This window comes from Rhinoraja longicauda, chromosome 1 (assembly GCF_053455715.1).
Source record: "Rhinoraja longicauda isolate Sanriku21f chromosome 1, sRhiLon1.1, whole genome shotgun sequence".
NCBI classification, from domain to species: domain Eukaryota; kingdom Metazoa; phylum Chordata; class Chondrichthyes; order Rajiformes; family Arhynchobatidae; genus Rhinoraja; species Rhinoraja longicauda.
Window position 1 is genome coordinate 68010487 of NC_135953.1, and position 14409 is coordinate 68024895.

General features: G+C 42.2%; 1 protein-coding gene across 10 annotated transcripts in view; it reads left to right on the forward strand.

The window, feature by feature from the left end:
- The window catches only part of rbm47 (RNA binding motif protein 47), a 190473-nt gene that overhangs the window by 170879 nt on the left and 5185 nt on the right, over nt 1-14409 (forward strand). For 9 of the 10 annotated variants that reach the window (XM_078399596.1, XM_078399580.1, XM_078399542.1 and 6 more), the window contains 2 exons: nt 5684-5890; nt 9447-9607. In XM_078399596.1, the coding sequence (XP_078255722.1) occupies nt 5684-5890; nt 9447-9607 (368 nt within the window). The remainder of the gene's footprint in view (nt 1-5683; nt 5891-9446; nt 9608-14409) is intronic. The other variant, XM_078399622.1, reaches the window with a different exon arrangement.

Below are 14409 nucleotides of genomic sequence, written 5' to 3' on the forward strand. Positions count from 1 at the left end.
TTGTCTTGTCCCTTATCACTACTCGGAACTTAACTGCACTACATTTAGGCTGGAGCTTTTTAGGCAAAAATTAAATAATAGGAATGTTTTCAAAGATTTTTCTTTTAAAATCAAGCCACCAACTACACTGTCCCAAGCTAACTATACAACAGATTTATTTATTCACAAAATGCTGGAGTAACTCAGCAGGTCAGGCAGCATCTCGGGAGAGAAGGAATGGGTGACGTTTCGGGTCGAGAAGGGTCTCGACCCGAAACGTCACCCATTCCTTCTCTCCCGAGATGCTGCCTGACCTGCTGAGTTACTCCAGCATTTTGTGAATAAATCGATTTGTACCAGCATCTGCAGTTATTTTCTATAACTATACAACAGTTTGGGATGTTTTTTAAAGTAATTTTTGGACCAGGTCCATGACAATAGAGCTCTTGAAACCTTTTTCAAGGTTTTGGTTTGAAAAGGAAATTTGAAAGGAAAAATATAAAAACTAGTTGTGCAGGTTTGTAGGAGAGTCTGTCAGTGATATGCAAATGAGTTTTGGTGGTAAAAGACGTTGTACTAAATGTATGTAACTTATACGGGACTTTGTGCTTTTGCCAAAAGACTAACCTGTACTGAAATAGTACTTTTCACCATGTTTGTTTTATGTTGATTAATATTTTATTACTTCCAGATTATTTCCCATACTTTGAGTTTGTTTTTATCATTCTCACTTTGTACTCTGACCTCTTCTTTCAATTCTGCATTTGCAGTCTTATTTTTAATTTATAATTTATACCCGAATCTTCCTCTTTCTTTTTTTTGTTTCCTTGTAAATTAATGTATGGAAAGGCTACAAGGAAATTGCCCCAAACCATAACTCTTTAAAGGAGTTGGAGATATCGGCACCATTTTATTCTCTTTCTTAGTCCTTCCTGCAACCCTTTTATGTTTCCGAGGCCTTTGATCTCGCCGTTGGAGGTGCAATGCTTGTCCTCCTTCCACCAGTCCAGGTGCCACTTTCCCATGAAGTGGAGCCTCATTCCCAAAAATATCTTAACCACATTTATTTATCTGTTTGTCCCATTGCCAGTTAGCATGTGGCTTGATTAATAATCCAGAGCTACCTCGTTAATTTAACTACCTATTCTTGTTCCGCATTGCTTTCCTATGTCATTGATGATTATGTCCATTGTAATAGCTAGCTATTTCCACTACCCTTTTGATTCCCTTTCAACAGTTTCCTTCACTTTCTAATTTTCCCTTTCCCCCTTTCTCTCACCATCATCCTCTTCTCTCACTCCAACCATTCCAACATGACTCCTATCCTATTTCTGATCAGTTGCATAATGTGGGCAGGATTTTCCATTATCAAAGTGGTATTGGTTGTCTCTTGACACAAATATACAAAGCATGTCTCGTGCCCAAGACTGAACACCTAGGAGAATGAAGAAGGGTCTCAACCCAAAACATTGCTCATCCATGTCCTCCAGAGATGTTGCCTGACCCGCTGAGTTACTCCAGCACTTTGCGTTCTACATAAGATTCCAGTATCTGCAGTTCCTTGTTTAGTTTAGTTTGGAGATACAGCGTGGAAGCAGGCCCTTTGGCCCGTTGAATCCGTGCTGGCCAGTAACCCCCCTTACAGTAGCTCTATCCTACACACTAGGGGCAATTTATAGAAACCAATTAACCTACAAACCTTAACATCTTTGGAATGTGGAAACCAGAGCACCTGGATCAAACCCACGCAGTCACAGAGAAAATACAAACTCCATACAGAGAGCACGCAGGGTCAGGATCGAAACCAGTTCTCTGGTGCTGTAAGGCAGCAACTCTGGTGCTGTAAGGCAGCAACTCTGGTGCTGTAAGGCAGCAACTCTGGTGCTGTAAGGCAGTAACTCTACCGCTGCGCCACTATGCTGCCAACCTGGGAGGAATATCTGGTTTTAAACTCGTGTTTAGAGCAGATTTCAGTAAATCGGAAATGATTGAGGCACACCATAAGGTGTAATTAAATAATCTAGAGAATAGGCTTTGGGAGTGAGCTAGGAACCTATATGGAAAGTCAAATCTGAGAAACCAGCAAGGAGAAGATGGTATCAAACCTTTCAGCTCAGTTAGTTTAGATGAGCAAAAAAGTTAATGTATTTTGTTCCTTCCATAGTTATATATATATGTGTGTGTGTATTATAATATTCTCAGATCCCCGTGTGCTACTGAATAGATGTCAGAATATTAAAGTGAGGAAGCATTTTAATCACGAAAAAAATTGCAAATAAGTATAAATAATGTCAAATTGCCACGAACAATCAGTGAATACTTGATCTGAAAGGTACAGTCTAGGTTGATACGGAAACATTGTAATAGTGCTTCAGATTCCAGACTTCTCACGAGCCTTGGTACAGAAAATCTATTACTAAAATAGCTAAAGAAAACATCAAACAAACTTCTGTACTGGACTAGATGTGAAATGTATGTTCAAAATGTGTCGATGGCAAGGACAACTTGAGCAGAAGTTTTTACAATGTCAGAAACCAAGGCCAATAAAAGAGAGAACAAAACCATGCCTGTTGCAGTTATCATTGACACACTAAAATGGTATATGCTTTGGGACAAATTCCCTTGGTGCCTTCCCATACATTAATCCCCAAGGACAGAATATAACCTATATCAAATGTTTCTTCAAAATGTTTTTGTCACAACACATCAACATTTTCCATTTTCCATTTTTTTTTTAAAAGGCTGTAAACTTTTGTAAATGTTATTTTCCAGAGGTACTTTTAACTGTGCCACATTCTTGTCATTGCCAAGGGCATGTTATGCAGATTGATGAGAACATTTACCATATTTATCATGTTGAATACTAAATTGTACCAATGTAATTATGTTATTAAATACATTTTACTGCAGGTATAGCAAGGGTATATCAGCCATTTTTTATTACTTTTATTCCATCCAAGCTACTTTCCCTTAATAGCATTCACAAGTCGGAGGCAGTAACTTATTTCAAGACAATTTGATGTGAATCATTGAAAATAACTTGGTTTAATAAACGGTTTATTTAGCATAAAATGGAATTTTAAATCATAGTTGCATTGACAAGCTGACGCATAATTACAAATTAAGGATTTGTAGCCGTGAGTCCTTTGTCTGGATTGTGCAATGGCTGCATAGGATCCTACCTACTTCTGTGTTTATTTATCCAGTTTTAGCAAGAGAGTGCATTAATAAGTTTCTCTACTTGCATCTGGTGTCCCCAAAAGATCCATGCCTAGCTAGGCCCATCTTATTTTTCATCTCAATACAGCTTCATCACAAAATCAACCAAAAGTGATGTCAGTTTTAACAAGTGAGCTGGCAACGTCCAGCTGTGAATTGCCACTACCTCTCTGGACCTATCACTGTCTCAAAATTGTCAGACTGCTTTTCGGTACGTTCAGTATTAAGGAGAAACCTTCACCAGTCAAATACTAAGTAAACTAAAATATGTTTTACAAGCTTATAAACCTGCGTGTCTTCAGTGTGTGGGAGGAAACTGGAGCGCCCAGAGAAACTCTTTATCAGCCATGGACCAATGTTCTTCCTCCTGAACCTGCCGGGGGGGTGGGGGGGGGGGGGGGATGCTGCCATGTGGGGCGGCAGGCAGGACTGTTTGGTTAACCTTTGTAACTTTGTCAGAGCCAGACACGTGGTGACACTTGTGTACTGTCTAGGTGAGGTCTTGCTATGATTTTAGTGGGCTGTGTGCAAAACAAAGCATTTCACTGTACATATGGTAATAAAGTATCATTGAACTGAAACTGAATAAGACTGCTGGCAACCTTGGATCAAAAATGACTTTGAAATGTTTGTCCACATCCCTTAGGTTTAGGTTTACATTAGGTCACATGCACCGAAGTGTAGTGAAAAGCTTTGTTTTATGTGCAATCCAATCAGATCGGATAAGACCCCACACAAACAAATTCAAGCCTAACTCAGATACAATAGCTAGAGCAAAGGGGAAGCTACAGAGTGCAGAATATAGTTCTCAGCATTATAGCACATCAATTCCATAGACAAAGTCCAACGTCTGCAATGGGATAGAGGTGAATCAGACAGAACCCCAGTTTATGAATAGGCCGTTCAGGAGCCTCATAACAGAGGGAAAGAAGCTGTTCCTGAGACTGGTGGTGCGTCCTTTCAAGCTTCTATACCTTCTGCCCGATGGGAGCAGGAAGACTGAATGACAAGGGATCAGACAAGCCTTTGATTATGTTAGCCGCTTTTCCGAGACAGCATGAAGTGTAGATATAGTCAATGGTGGAAAGTCTGGTCTGTGTGATGGACTGGGCTTCATTCATAACTCTCTCCAATGTCTTGCAGTCTTGGGCAGAGCTATTGCCAAACCAAGCTGTGATGCAACCCAACAGTATGCTCTCTGTGGTGGTTATTGGAGACGTGTTGAATTTCCTCAGTTTCCTCAGGAAATAGAGGCATTGGTGTGCCCTCTTGACTGACAAGACCTCTTGGTCCACGATAGAACATTGTTAATATTCACTCGAAGGAACTTGAAACTCTCAACCACTTCCGCTTCAGCACCGTTGACGCTGATAGGGCCGTGTACTCCATCATGTTTCCTGAAGTTGATAACTAACTCCTTCGTCTTGCTAACATTGTCAGAGAAGTATTATCCTGACACCATGTTACTAAGTTCCCTATCTCCTTCCTGTGCTCCATCTTGCCAGCCCACCACAGTGGTGCCATCTGAAAACTTGTAGATAGAGTTTGAGCCAAATTTAACAGTAAAATCATGAGTGTATTAGGGAGTATTGTAGGGTACTGAGAACGCATACTTGCTGTGTACCATTATTGTGGAGGAGGCGATGTCACCTATCCTCACTGATTGAGGTCTGTGGGCAAGAAAGTTGAGGTTCCGGGGCAGAGAGAGAGCTGATTCCTGGGTCCAGAAGTTTGAAGATGGGTTTAGATAAGATTATGGTGTTGAAAGCAGAGCTGGAATCGATAGGTAGAAGTTTAACGTAGGACTTCTTATTGTCTGGGTGAATTTGGGGCCATGGAGATACCAATTGCATCTGTCTTGTCTGAATCTGAAATTGTGACTTATATCTATCCACCTCTGAAACAGGTCCAAACTTCATTGCTGCCTCAACTCTGATGGTGAAATCCCAATCCATGCTTTTGTTAGCCTCTAAACCTGACAATTTCAGCACACTTCTGCTTGGCTGCCCTGGCCCTCCCTCTGTATTCCTCCAGGATAATGGTATTCCAGATCTGGGCATATGTTCATCCCCAGACTTAATCTCTCAATCACCTGCAGCCTTGCCTTAAGTTTTCCAAACCGTAAGTTCTGGAATTCTGTCCTGAAACTATTCTGTCTTTATATCTCTCTTTTTTGCTTTTCTAATACTCTAGTTTTTCTAATACGCTAGCCAAGCTTCTGGATCTCTTGTGGCTCAGCGTCAAATTTTGTTTGCTAATTTTCTACGGAGTGCCTTGGGATATTTTGCCATGTTAAGGTTACCATTCAAATTGGGGCTAATGGTCTTACAAACATGTGGACAATCTATCACTTCTTTAGACCAAAAGGATCAGTCATGACACTATTGCAAATAATCAATCATGCTTGCATTCTGGAATCTGATGATTAGATGCAATTTTTGGACGTATCTACCTTTTTAACATTGGATCTTTCTGTTTTTTAAAGCAGGCACTGTACGTGGCCGCGGTAGAGGGGCAGCTGGCAACAGAGCGGCAGGACCTCGCGGATCGTACCTGGGTGGATATTCTGCAGGCAGAGGTATTTACAGCAGATATCATGAAGGGAAGGCCAAGCAACAGGACAAAGCGTATGAACTGATACCCAGCTTAGATTTGGCTACAGTCAGTCCAGTCGCTATGAAACCTGGTGCAGGTTAGTAAAGGAAATGTTTTGCTAAACATTTACCTTAAAAATTGGAGAGAAAAAAAGTGGAAAAATGTAGCTGATGTTTTAGGATTTTAAAATATTCTTTTAGGGTAGCATATAATCGCAATTAAGTGAAAAGCTGTCACTATTGAAGTCCCATGGATTTCATATCGATTATGTTATCACTGAAGCACTTGGTCACCCAAGGGGGAAAGGATCTGCATTACATGTGGTTATGAATGGCTTACACCAGACTATCAGTAGTGCTATACATGTACTGGAGATTCAGGTTACAAAGTAGTAACAATCCGAACAATCTTCAACATTGCCACGGCTTGAAATTGCACATAGGATTGATTGCCCCACATAAATTGCACCACAGCCTAGAAGTGAAATGATCCCATGTTGAATCGTGACCATCAAGTTGAGGGCAAGTGAGATAAATAGTGACATCTTGGTATTGCAAAGCACTATAACCCGGATGAGAGATTTGGTCTACACTTGCATGCTAGTAATCCTAAAATAATCACTGTTTAACCCTTTTCGCTGGACATCTCAATTCACTTTTTTAACTGCTTTTTTTCAAGCATCCACTTTTTATTTTAAATGTGATTCTGGATTTTGTTTAAACAATAGCTTCTGGTAAAGTAATCCTTGTCTTATTAGCATCTAAATGGAAAAGAAAATTATGAACCTCCAGTCTGCTTTATTCTGTCCACTATGTTCTTAAATCTGCACCCTCAATTTACCCAGCTTGCTGACTAGTGAGGACATCTTTGGTCCTTATTTACTTTGTTAAAATGCATCATCTTTTGAAACGCCTCCAGTTTCATCTCATAATCTGGATTTCAATCACTGAAGAAAAGTTCCAAACTAAAACACACCAATCCATGCTCGCCAGGGATGCTGCCTGACCTGCTGAGTTACTCCAGCATTTTGTGTCTTTCCGTCTTAATTCCTCTTGTTTGTCAGAGAACTGTGGCATCCTATCCTTTGGAAATGTGCCCTCTTTAAACACAGCTGGCCCTGCGCTGGGAATATCAGAGAAATTATGGAAACCTTTCGTAATAAAAAGGCAGAGCAAAAACCACTCCCAATAATCGAAACCTCAGATGGGATTCTTATCAAGTACACTTTCCTCAATCTGTGACCCTGTTATCTACACCAGGAATACATCCTCCTTTCCTGTTTTGTTAGCTTGTCTTCCTGCTTTATAAAAATAAAACGTAGAAATTTATAAGTTCAAGAGAGAGTTAGATTTAGCTCCTAGGGCTGAAGAAATCAAGGGATATGGGGAAAAAGCAGGAACGGGGTACTGATTTTAGTTGATCAGCCATGATCATATTGAATGGCGGTGCAGGCTCGAAGGGCCGAATGGCCTACTCCTGCACCTATTTTCTATGTTTCTATCCTCTTCTGATCCTTTTATAGTTTTCTTTTTCCATTTTAGAGGATTCTGCCTCTTAATCTTCATCCCAAAATGCATCAAATGTATCACCATCCCTTGTGTTTCATGACATCTAACTGCCTGAAGTAAATTAGTCCATTTTACATTTACCAATACGGTGTGTTTATATTCTAAATGTTCATATTGTGTATTCCAGCAGATCAGTTATATACTTAAAAGAGCCATAGTTCCAACATTTCATCATCTTCCTTTGGAAAACAAACATTTCCACTGCTTTCCTTAATCCATGATTCAATATTTCTTTCCATGGTGGCCATTTCAATGTGGCCACAATTCAAAAGGACACGAAGTGCTAGAGTAAATCAGAAGGTCAGGCAGCAAGCATCTGCTGAGTTACTCCAGCAGTTTGTGTCCTTTTGTGGATTAACCAGTGTCTGCATTCTTTGTTTCCACAATTCAAGAGCCTCCACACTCCTCATCCCGTCAGCTTCTTTCCCTTACTATGCTTTTTTTCCCTTTACCAATGGAATTTTACAACTTCCCATTACTGTACTTCTTTTTGCCTTCTGTGCTGGTTCCGATGCTTTGAAAATTTAACTCCTATAGCATCCCTTGAGCCACACAGTTTTATTTATCCTATTTCTGCTCTTGCTAGGGCATTGATCTGGGAGTAATCCTGGGTTTACTACCTTTTGAAGTTCTTTAATTAGTCTTCTGTCTCCCTACATTGTGCTTGTGGGATCCCAATCCTTTCTTCACCTTGATCATTGGCATTGACGTACCATGACTGCTTTCTCTTCATTCTCACACTTTATCCCCATTAACCCCGCAGAATATCCTGCAGTCACTCTGTGACAACTTTGACTCTAATAATGGGGATATGGATTATTATCTTGGAGTCACAATTGTGGCAGAAATGTCTGTGTGCCCCTAATGATTTTAATCCCCATTCGCGATAGCCCTTCCACCCCCCCCTGTCCAGCTGAGCCACAGGTTCAGAACATTGAACATAGAATAGTGCTGTACAGGAACAGGCCCTTTACCCCCAAACAAGATGCCAAGTTTAACTACACTCATCTGCCTGCACGTGATCCATAATCTCTCCATTCCCTGTATCACCGTGTGCCTATCTAAAAGTTTTTTTGGATGCCACCATCAAATCTGCTTCCACCACTGCCTCTGGCAGAGTGGTACAGGCACTCGTTTAAAACTAACTTGCCCTGCACATCTCCTTTAAACTTTGCCCCTCTCGCCTTAAAACCATGCTCTCTAGTTATTGATATTTCCACCTGGGGGCGGGGGGTGGGGACAGTTCTGAGTGTCTACCCTATCTATGCCTCTCATAATTTTATATACTTCTATCAGGTCTCCACTCAACCTCCAACGCTAAAGAGAAAACAATCCAAGTCTATTCAATCTCCCCTCACAGCCAATACCCCCAATCTAGGCAGTGTTCTGGTAAACGGCTTCTAAAGGAAGGATCCCACTGCCTTTCAGTAAATACCTGTATTGCTACCAAAATTAGTGACTTTAAATTGTAAGATTGAAAAGTACTGGATTGATAGAGAGAAAGTATCATGGCTATTTTAACTCTTTCAAGGCTTCTGCAGACTGTATTAAAGTTAGTCATTTCAGTCTTGGCCATTCCCCCCCCCCCCCCGTTTCAATTAACATGAACGTTGAATGATATTATTATGTCTGCAATGTGTTTGATTTTTCTCTGCCATTTGTTACGTGGCCATTTCTTTATTGATCATGCTACTCATCTCGTATTTGTACAGTGTGAGTAATTGCAAACAGTAGAAATCAAACCATTGAAAGTTTCCCAATAATCCTCTGTGGTTCTTGTAGCCAATGATCAATCACAACAAGGACGACAAAGCTGGTGCCAGTGAAAAATGATGAAAACACAAGAGAAAATGCAGTGGTTTATTTACAGGCTGCTTTCTGCATTTGAATTACATTTTATCTGTATCCAGTAGTTTACAAAGTTATTTTTAATGTTCTTTGCTAGGTTCTTTTAAAATCCTTTTTTTGTGAATTATATATGTCAAGAAATTGCATTAATCGGTTTATACATTATTGTAATATTATAGCTAGTGATTTGAAAAATATATACTAATCTGTTTTAAAATGTATTTTATCTGATTTCAGTGGCCATCCCTTCCATTGGAACCCAATATCAAGTGTTTCAGGCAGCTCCGGGCACTAAGCTAATGGAAGAAAACAAAATGCATCCAATGGAACATGTTCTTAATCCTATTGCTGTTCAAACTGATCCAAACGGAGCACCGATCACTCCTCCGCCTTTTCAGGTTATTTTTTTTTAAACTTTTGCATTTAAGGATGAAATTTTAGACTTTTTCTCCTCTCATAGAGTCATAGAGTGTGAAAACCCTCAGATTCCTATTAAATCTTTTCCCCTTCACCTTGAACCTATGTCCTCTGTTCCTCAATTCCCCTACTCTGGGCAAGAGACTATGCATCTACCTGATCTATTCCTTTCATGATTTTGTACACCTCTAAAAGATCACCCCTCATCCTCCTGCTTCCCATGGAATAGAGACTCAGTCTACTCAACCCGAAACGTCATCCATTCCTTCTCTCCAGAGATGCTGCCTGATCCGCTGAGTTACTCCAGCATTTTGTGTCTACTCAACCTCTCCCTTTCGCTCACACCCTCTGGTCCTGGCAAAATCCTCGTAAATCTTTTCTGAGCTCTTTCAAGCTTGGCAATATCTTTTCTATAACATGGTGCCCAGAACTGAGCACAATATTCTAAATGCAGTCTTACCAATGTCTTATACAACTGCAACATGACCTCCCAACGTCTATTCTCAATACTCTGACTGATGAAGGCTAAAGTACCAAAAGCGTTTTTGACCACCTTATTATCCACCTGCGAGTCGACCTTCAAGGAGCCATGCACCTGTACTCCTAGATCCCTCTGCTCTACAACACTACCCAGAGGCCGACCATTTACTGTGTAGGTCCTGCCCTTGTTCGACGTCCCAAAATGCAACACCTCACACTTCTCTGTATTAAATTCCATCAATCATTCCTCTGCTCACCTGGCCAATCGATCCAGATTCTGGTGCAATCTTTCACAACCATCTTCACTATCTGCAAAACCACTCACTTTTGTATCATCAGCAAACGTTAATCTTGCTCTGTATGTTCTCATCCAAATCATTGATGTAGATGACGAACAGTAACGGGCCCAGCACCGAACCCTGAGGCACACCACTAGTCACAGGCCTCCAGTCCGAGAAGTAACCTTCCACCATCACCCTCTGCTTCCTTCCATGGAGCCAATTTGTTATCCATTCAGCTATATTTATTTGGATCCCATGCGATCTAACCTTCCAGAGCAGCCTACCATGCGGAACCTTGTCGAATGCCTGACTGAAATCCATATACACAACATCTACAGCTCTGCCCTCATTTACGTTTTCGTTCACGTCTTCAAAATATCAATCAGATTTGTGAGACACGACCTCCCACCTACAAAACCATGCTGACTATCCCTAATCAGCTCTTGTCCATCCAAGTGCCTGTATAACCTATCCCTCAGAATACTCTCTAGTAACTTTCCAACTACAGATGTTAAGCTCACCGGCCTGTAATTTCCAGCATTTTCCCTGCAGCCCTTCTTGAAAAGAGGCACAACATTTGCCATCCTCCAGTCTTCCAGCACCTCTCCTGTATTTAAGAACAAATTCCCGGAATGGCGGGACTGTCGTATGTTGAAAGACTGGAGCGACTGGGCTTGTATACACTGGAATTTAGAAGGATGAGAGGAGATCTTATTGAAACATATAAGATTATTAAGGGATTGGACACGCTAGAGGCAGGAAACATGTTCCTGATGTTGGGGGAATCCCAAACCAGGGGCCACAGTTTAAGAATAAGGGGTAGGCCATTTAGAACGGAGATGAGGAAGAACTTTTTCACTCAGAGTTGTGAAGCTGTGGAATTCTCTGCCTCAGAAGGCAGTGGAGGCCAATTCTCTGGATGCTTTCAAAAGAGAGTTAGATCGAGCTTTTAATGATAGCAGAGTCAGGGAATATGGGGAGAAGGCAGGAATGGGGTACTGATTGTGCATGATCATGGTGAATGGCTCGAAGGGCCGAATGGCCTACTCCTGCACCTATTGTCTATTGACAACTCGTAAATTTCAACCAGGGCTCCTGCAATTTCCATATAACCATATAACCATATAACAATTACAGCACGGAAACAGACCCGTTCGGCCCTACCAGTCCACGCCGACCACTTTCTCTGACCTAGTCTCATCTACCTGCTCTCAGACCATAACCCTCCAATCCCCTCCCATCCATATACCTATCCAATTTACTCTTAAATAATAAAATCGAGCCTGCCTCCACCACTTCCACCGGAAGCTCATTCCACACAGCCACCACCCTCTTGAGTAAAGAAGTTACCCCTCATGTTACCCCTAAACTTTTGTCCCTTAATTCTGAAGTTATGTCCCCTTGTTGGAATCTTCCCCACTCTCAAAGGGAAAAGCCTACCCACGTCAACTCTGTCTGTCCCTCTTAAAATTTTAAAAACCTCTATCAAGTCCCCCCTCAACCTTCTACGCTCCAAAGAATAAAGACCCAACCTGTTCAACCTCTCTCTGTAGCTTAAGTGCTGAAACCCAGGCAACATTCTAGTAAATCTCCTCTGTACCCTTTCCATTTTGTCGACATCCTTCCTATAATTTGGCGACCAGAACTGCACACCATACTCCAGATTCGGCCTCACCAATGCCCTGTACAATTTTAACATTACATCTCAACTTCTATATTCGATGCTCTGATTTATAAAGGCAAGCATACCAAACGCCGCCTTCACCACCCTATCCACATGAGATTCCACCTTCAGGGAACAATGCACAGTTATTCCCAGATCCCTCTGTTCCACTGCATTCCTTAATTCCCTACCATTTACCCTGTACGTCCTATTTTGATTTGTCCTACCAAAATGCAGCACCTCACACTTATCAGCATTAAACTCCATCTGCCATCTTTCAGCCCACCCTTCCAAAAGGCCCAAGTCTCTCTGTAGACTTTGAAAATCTACTTCATTATTAACTACACCACCTATCTTAGTATCATCTGCATACTTACCAATCCAATTTGCCACACCATCATCCAGATCATTAATGTAAATGACAAACAACAGTGGACCCAACACAGATCCTTGGGGTACTCCACTAGACACTGGCCTCCAACCTGACATACAGTTGTCAACCATTACCCTCTGGTATCTCCCATTCAGCCATTGTTGAATTCATTCTGCAATGTCCTCGGATATATCTGATCAGGCCCTAGAGATTTGTCTACCTTCATACACGACAGTACCTTCAGTACTTCTTCGATGGTAACACTGATTCCTCTCAAGACACTTCCATTGACTCCTCCAAGTTCCTCCATCCTACTGTCTTTCTCCTCGCTAAATACAGAGGAGATATACTCATTGAGGACCTTACCCATCTCCTGTGGCTCCACACAGAGGTGACCACTTTGATTCCTGAGAGGTCCCACTCTCTCTCTAGTTACCCTTTTCCCCCGTATGTATTTATCAAATCTTTTGGGATTGTCCTCAATGCTACCTGCCAGAGCTATCTCCTGGTCCCTTTTTGCCCTTCTGATCTCCTTTTTCAGTTTACTCCTTAGTTTCCAAAACTCCTCCAGGGATGCACTTGATGCTATCATGGGGCAGGTATCCATGGGGATACCAGTCCCATGCATCATTTTTCTTTTTGATCAACGCCTCAATTTCCCTCGTCAGCCAAGCTTCCTTGCATTTGCCGGCTTTGCCCTTCACTCTAGCGGGGACGTACATATCCTGAGCTTTTGTCAGCACACTTTTGAAAACATCCCACTTGGCCGATGTTCCTTTCCCCTCAAATAACCTGCTCCAGTCAACTTGAGCGAGACCTTCTCTCGTACCCTCAAAGTTGGCCTTACCCCAGTTGAGCATTTTAACACGTGGGCCCTCTCTGTCCCTATCCATAACTATCTTAAACCTAATCAAACTGTGGTCACGAGTCCCAAAAGGCTCCTCCACAAGCACTTCATTTACATGCCCTTCCCAATACTAAATCCAGCGTTGCCCTCTCATGTGTGGGGGCCTCTACATACTGCTTAAGAAAACTCTCCTGAACACTTTTGAGAAATTGCACCCTATTTAAACCCTTCACACTATGATTTTTCCCAGTCTATATTGGGAAAGTTGAAATCCCCTACTACAACAACCTTATTTGACCTGCAGCTGTCTGCAATCTCCTGGCATATTTGTTCTTCTAATTTCCGTGCCTATTCGGGTGTCTGTAGTACACCCCCAACAAGGTGATCATCCCTTTCTTGTTCCTCAGCTCCACCCATATAGCCCCACTAGATGAACCATCGTAATGTCACCTCTGATCACTGCCGTGACGTCCTCTTTAACCAACAATGCAACCCCTCTCCTCTTTGTCTTACCCGTCAGGCCCCTTGCATTAAAATACATGCAGTTTAAACCAACCCTCCTTCCTTGCTCTCTGCCTTTCACCTGCCTATTCTGTCCACTAACCTTTCCCACACCACCCTCCATACCACCTTCTAGCCTCCCACGTGCCTCTGTCCTGTACGAGATCCCACCCCACTGCCAATCTAGTTTAAACCCTCCCGTGTAGCATGAGCAAACCTGCCCGCTAGAATGTTGATCCCCTTCCAGTTAAGGTGCAACCCATCCCTTTTGCACAGGTCACCCCTGCCCCAGAAGAGATCCCAATGATCCAGAAATGTAAATCCCTGCCCCTGCACCAAATCCTCAGCCATACATTCATTTCCCCTATCTTCCTGTTCTTACCTTCACTAGCAGGAGGCACTGGAAGCAATCCTGCAATCACCACCCTGCAGTTCCTGCTTTTCAGTCTTCTACCCAATTCTGTAAACTCGTGTTACAAAACCTCCTTCCTCTTCCTACCTATATCGTTTGTGCCAACATGCACAACAACCTCCGGCTGCTCTCCCTCACTCTTGAGGATGCCTTGCAGCCGCTCCAAGATGTCCTGGACCCTGGCACCAGGGAGGCAACACACCATCCTGGAGTCTCGCCTGCTACC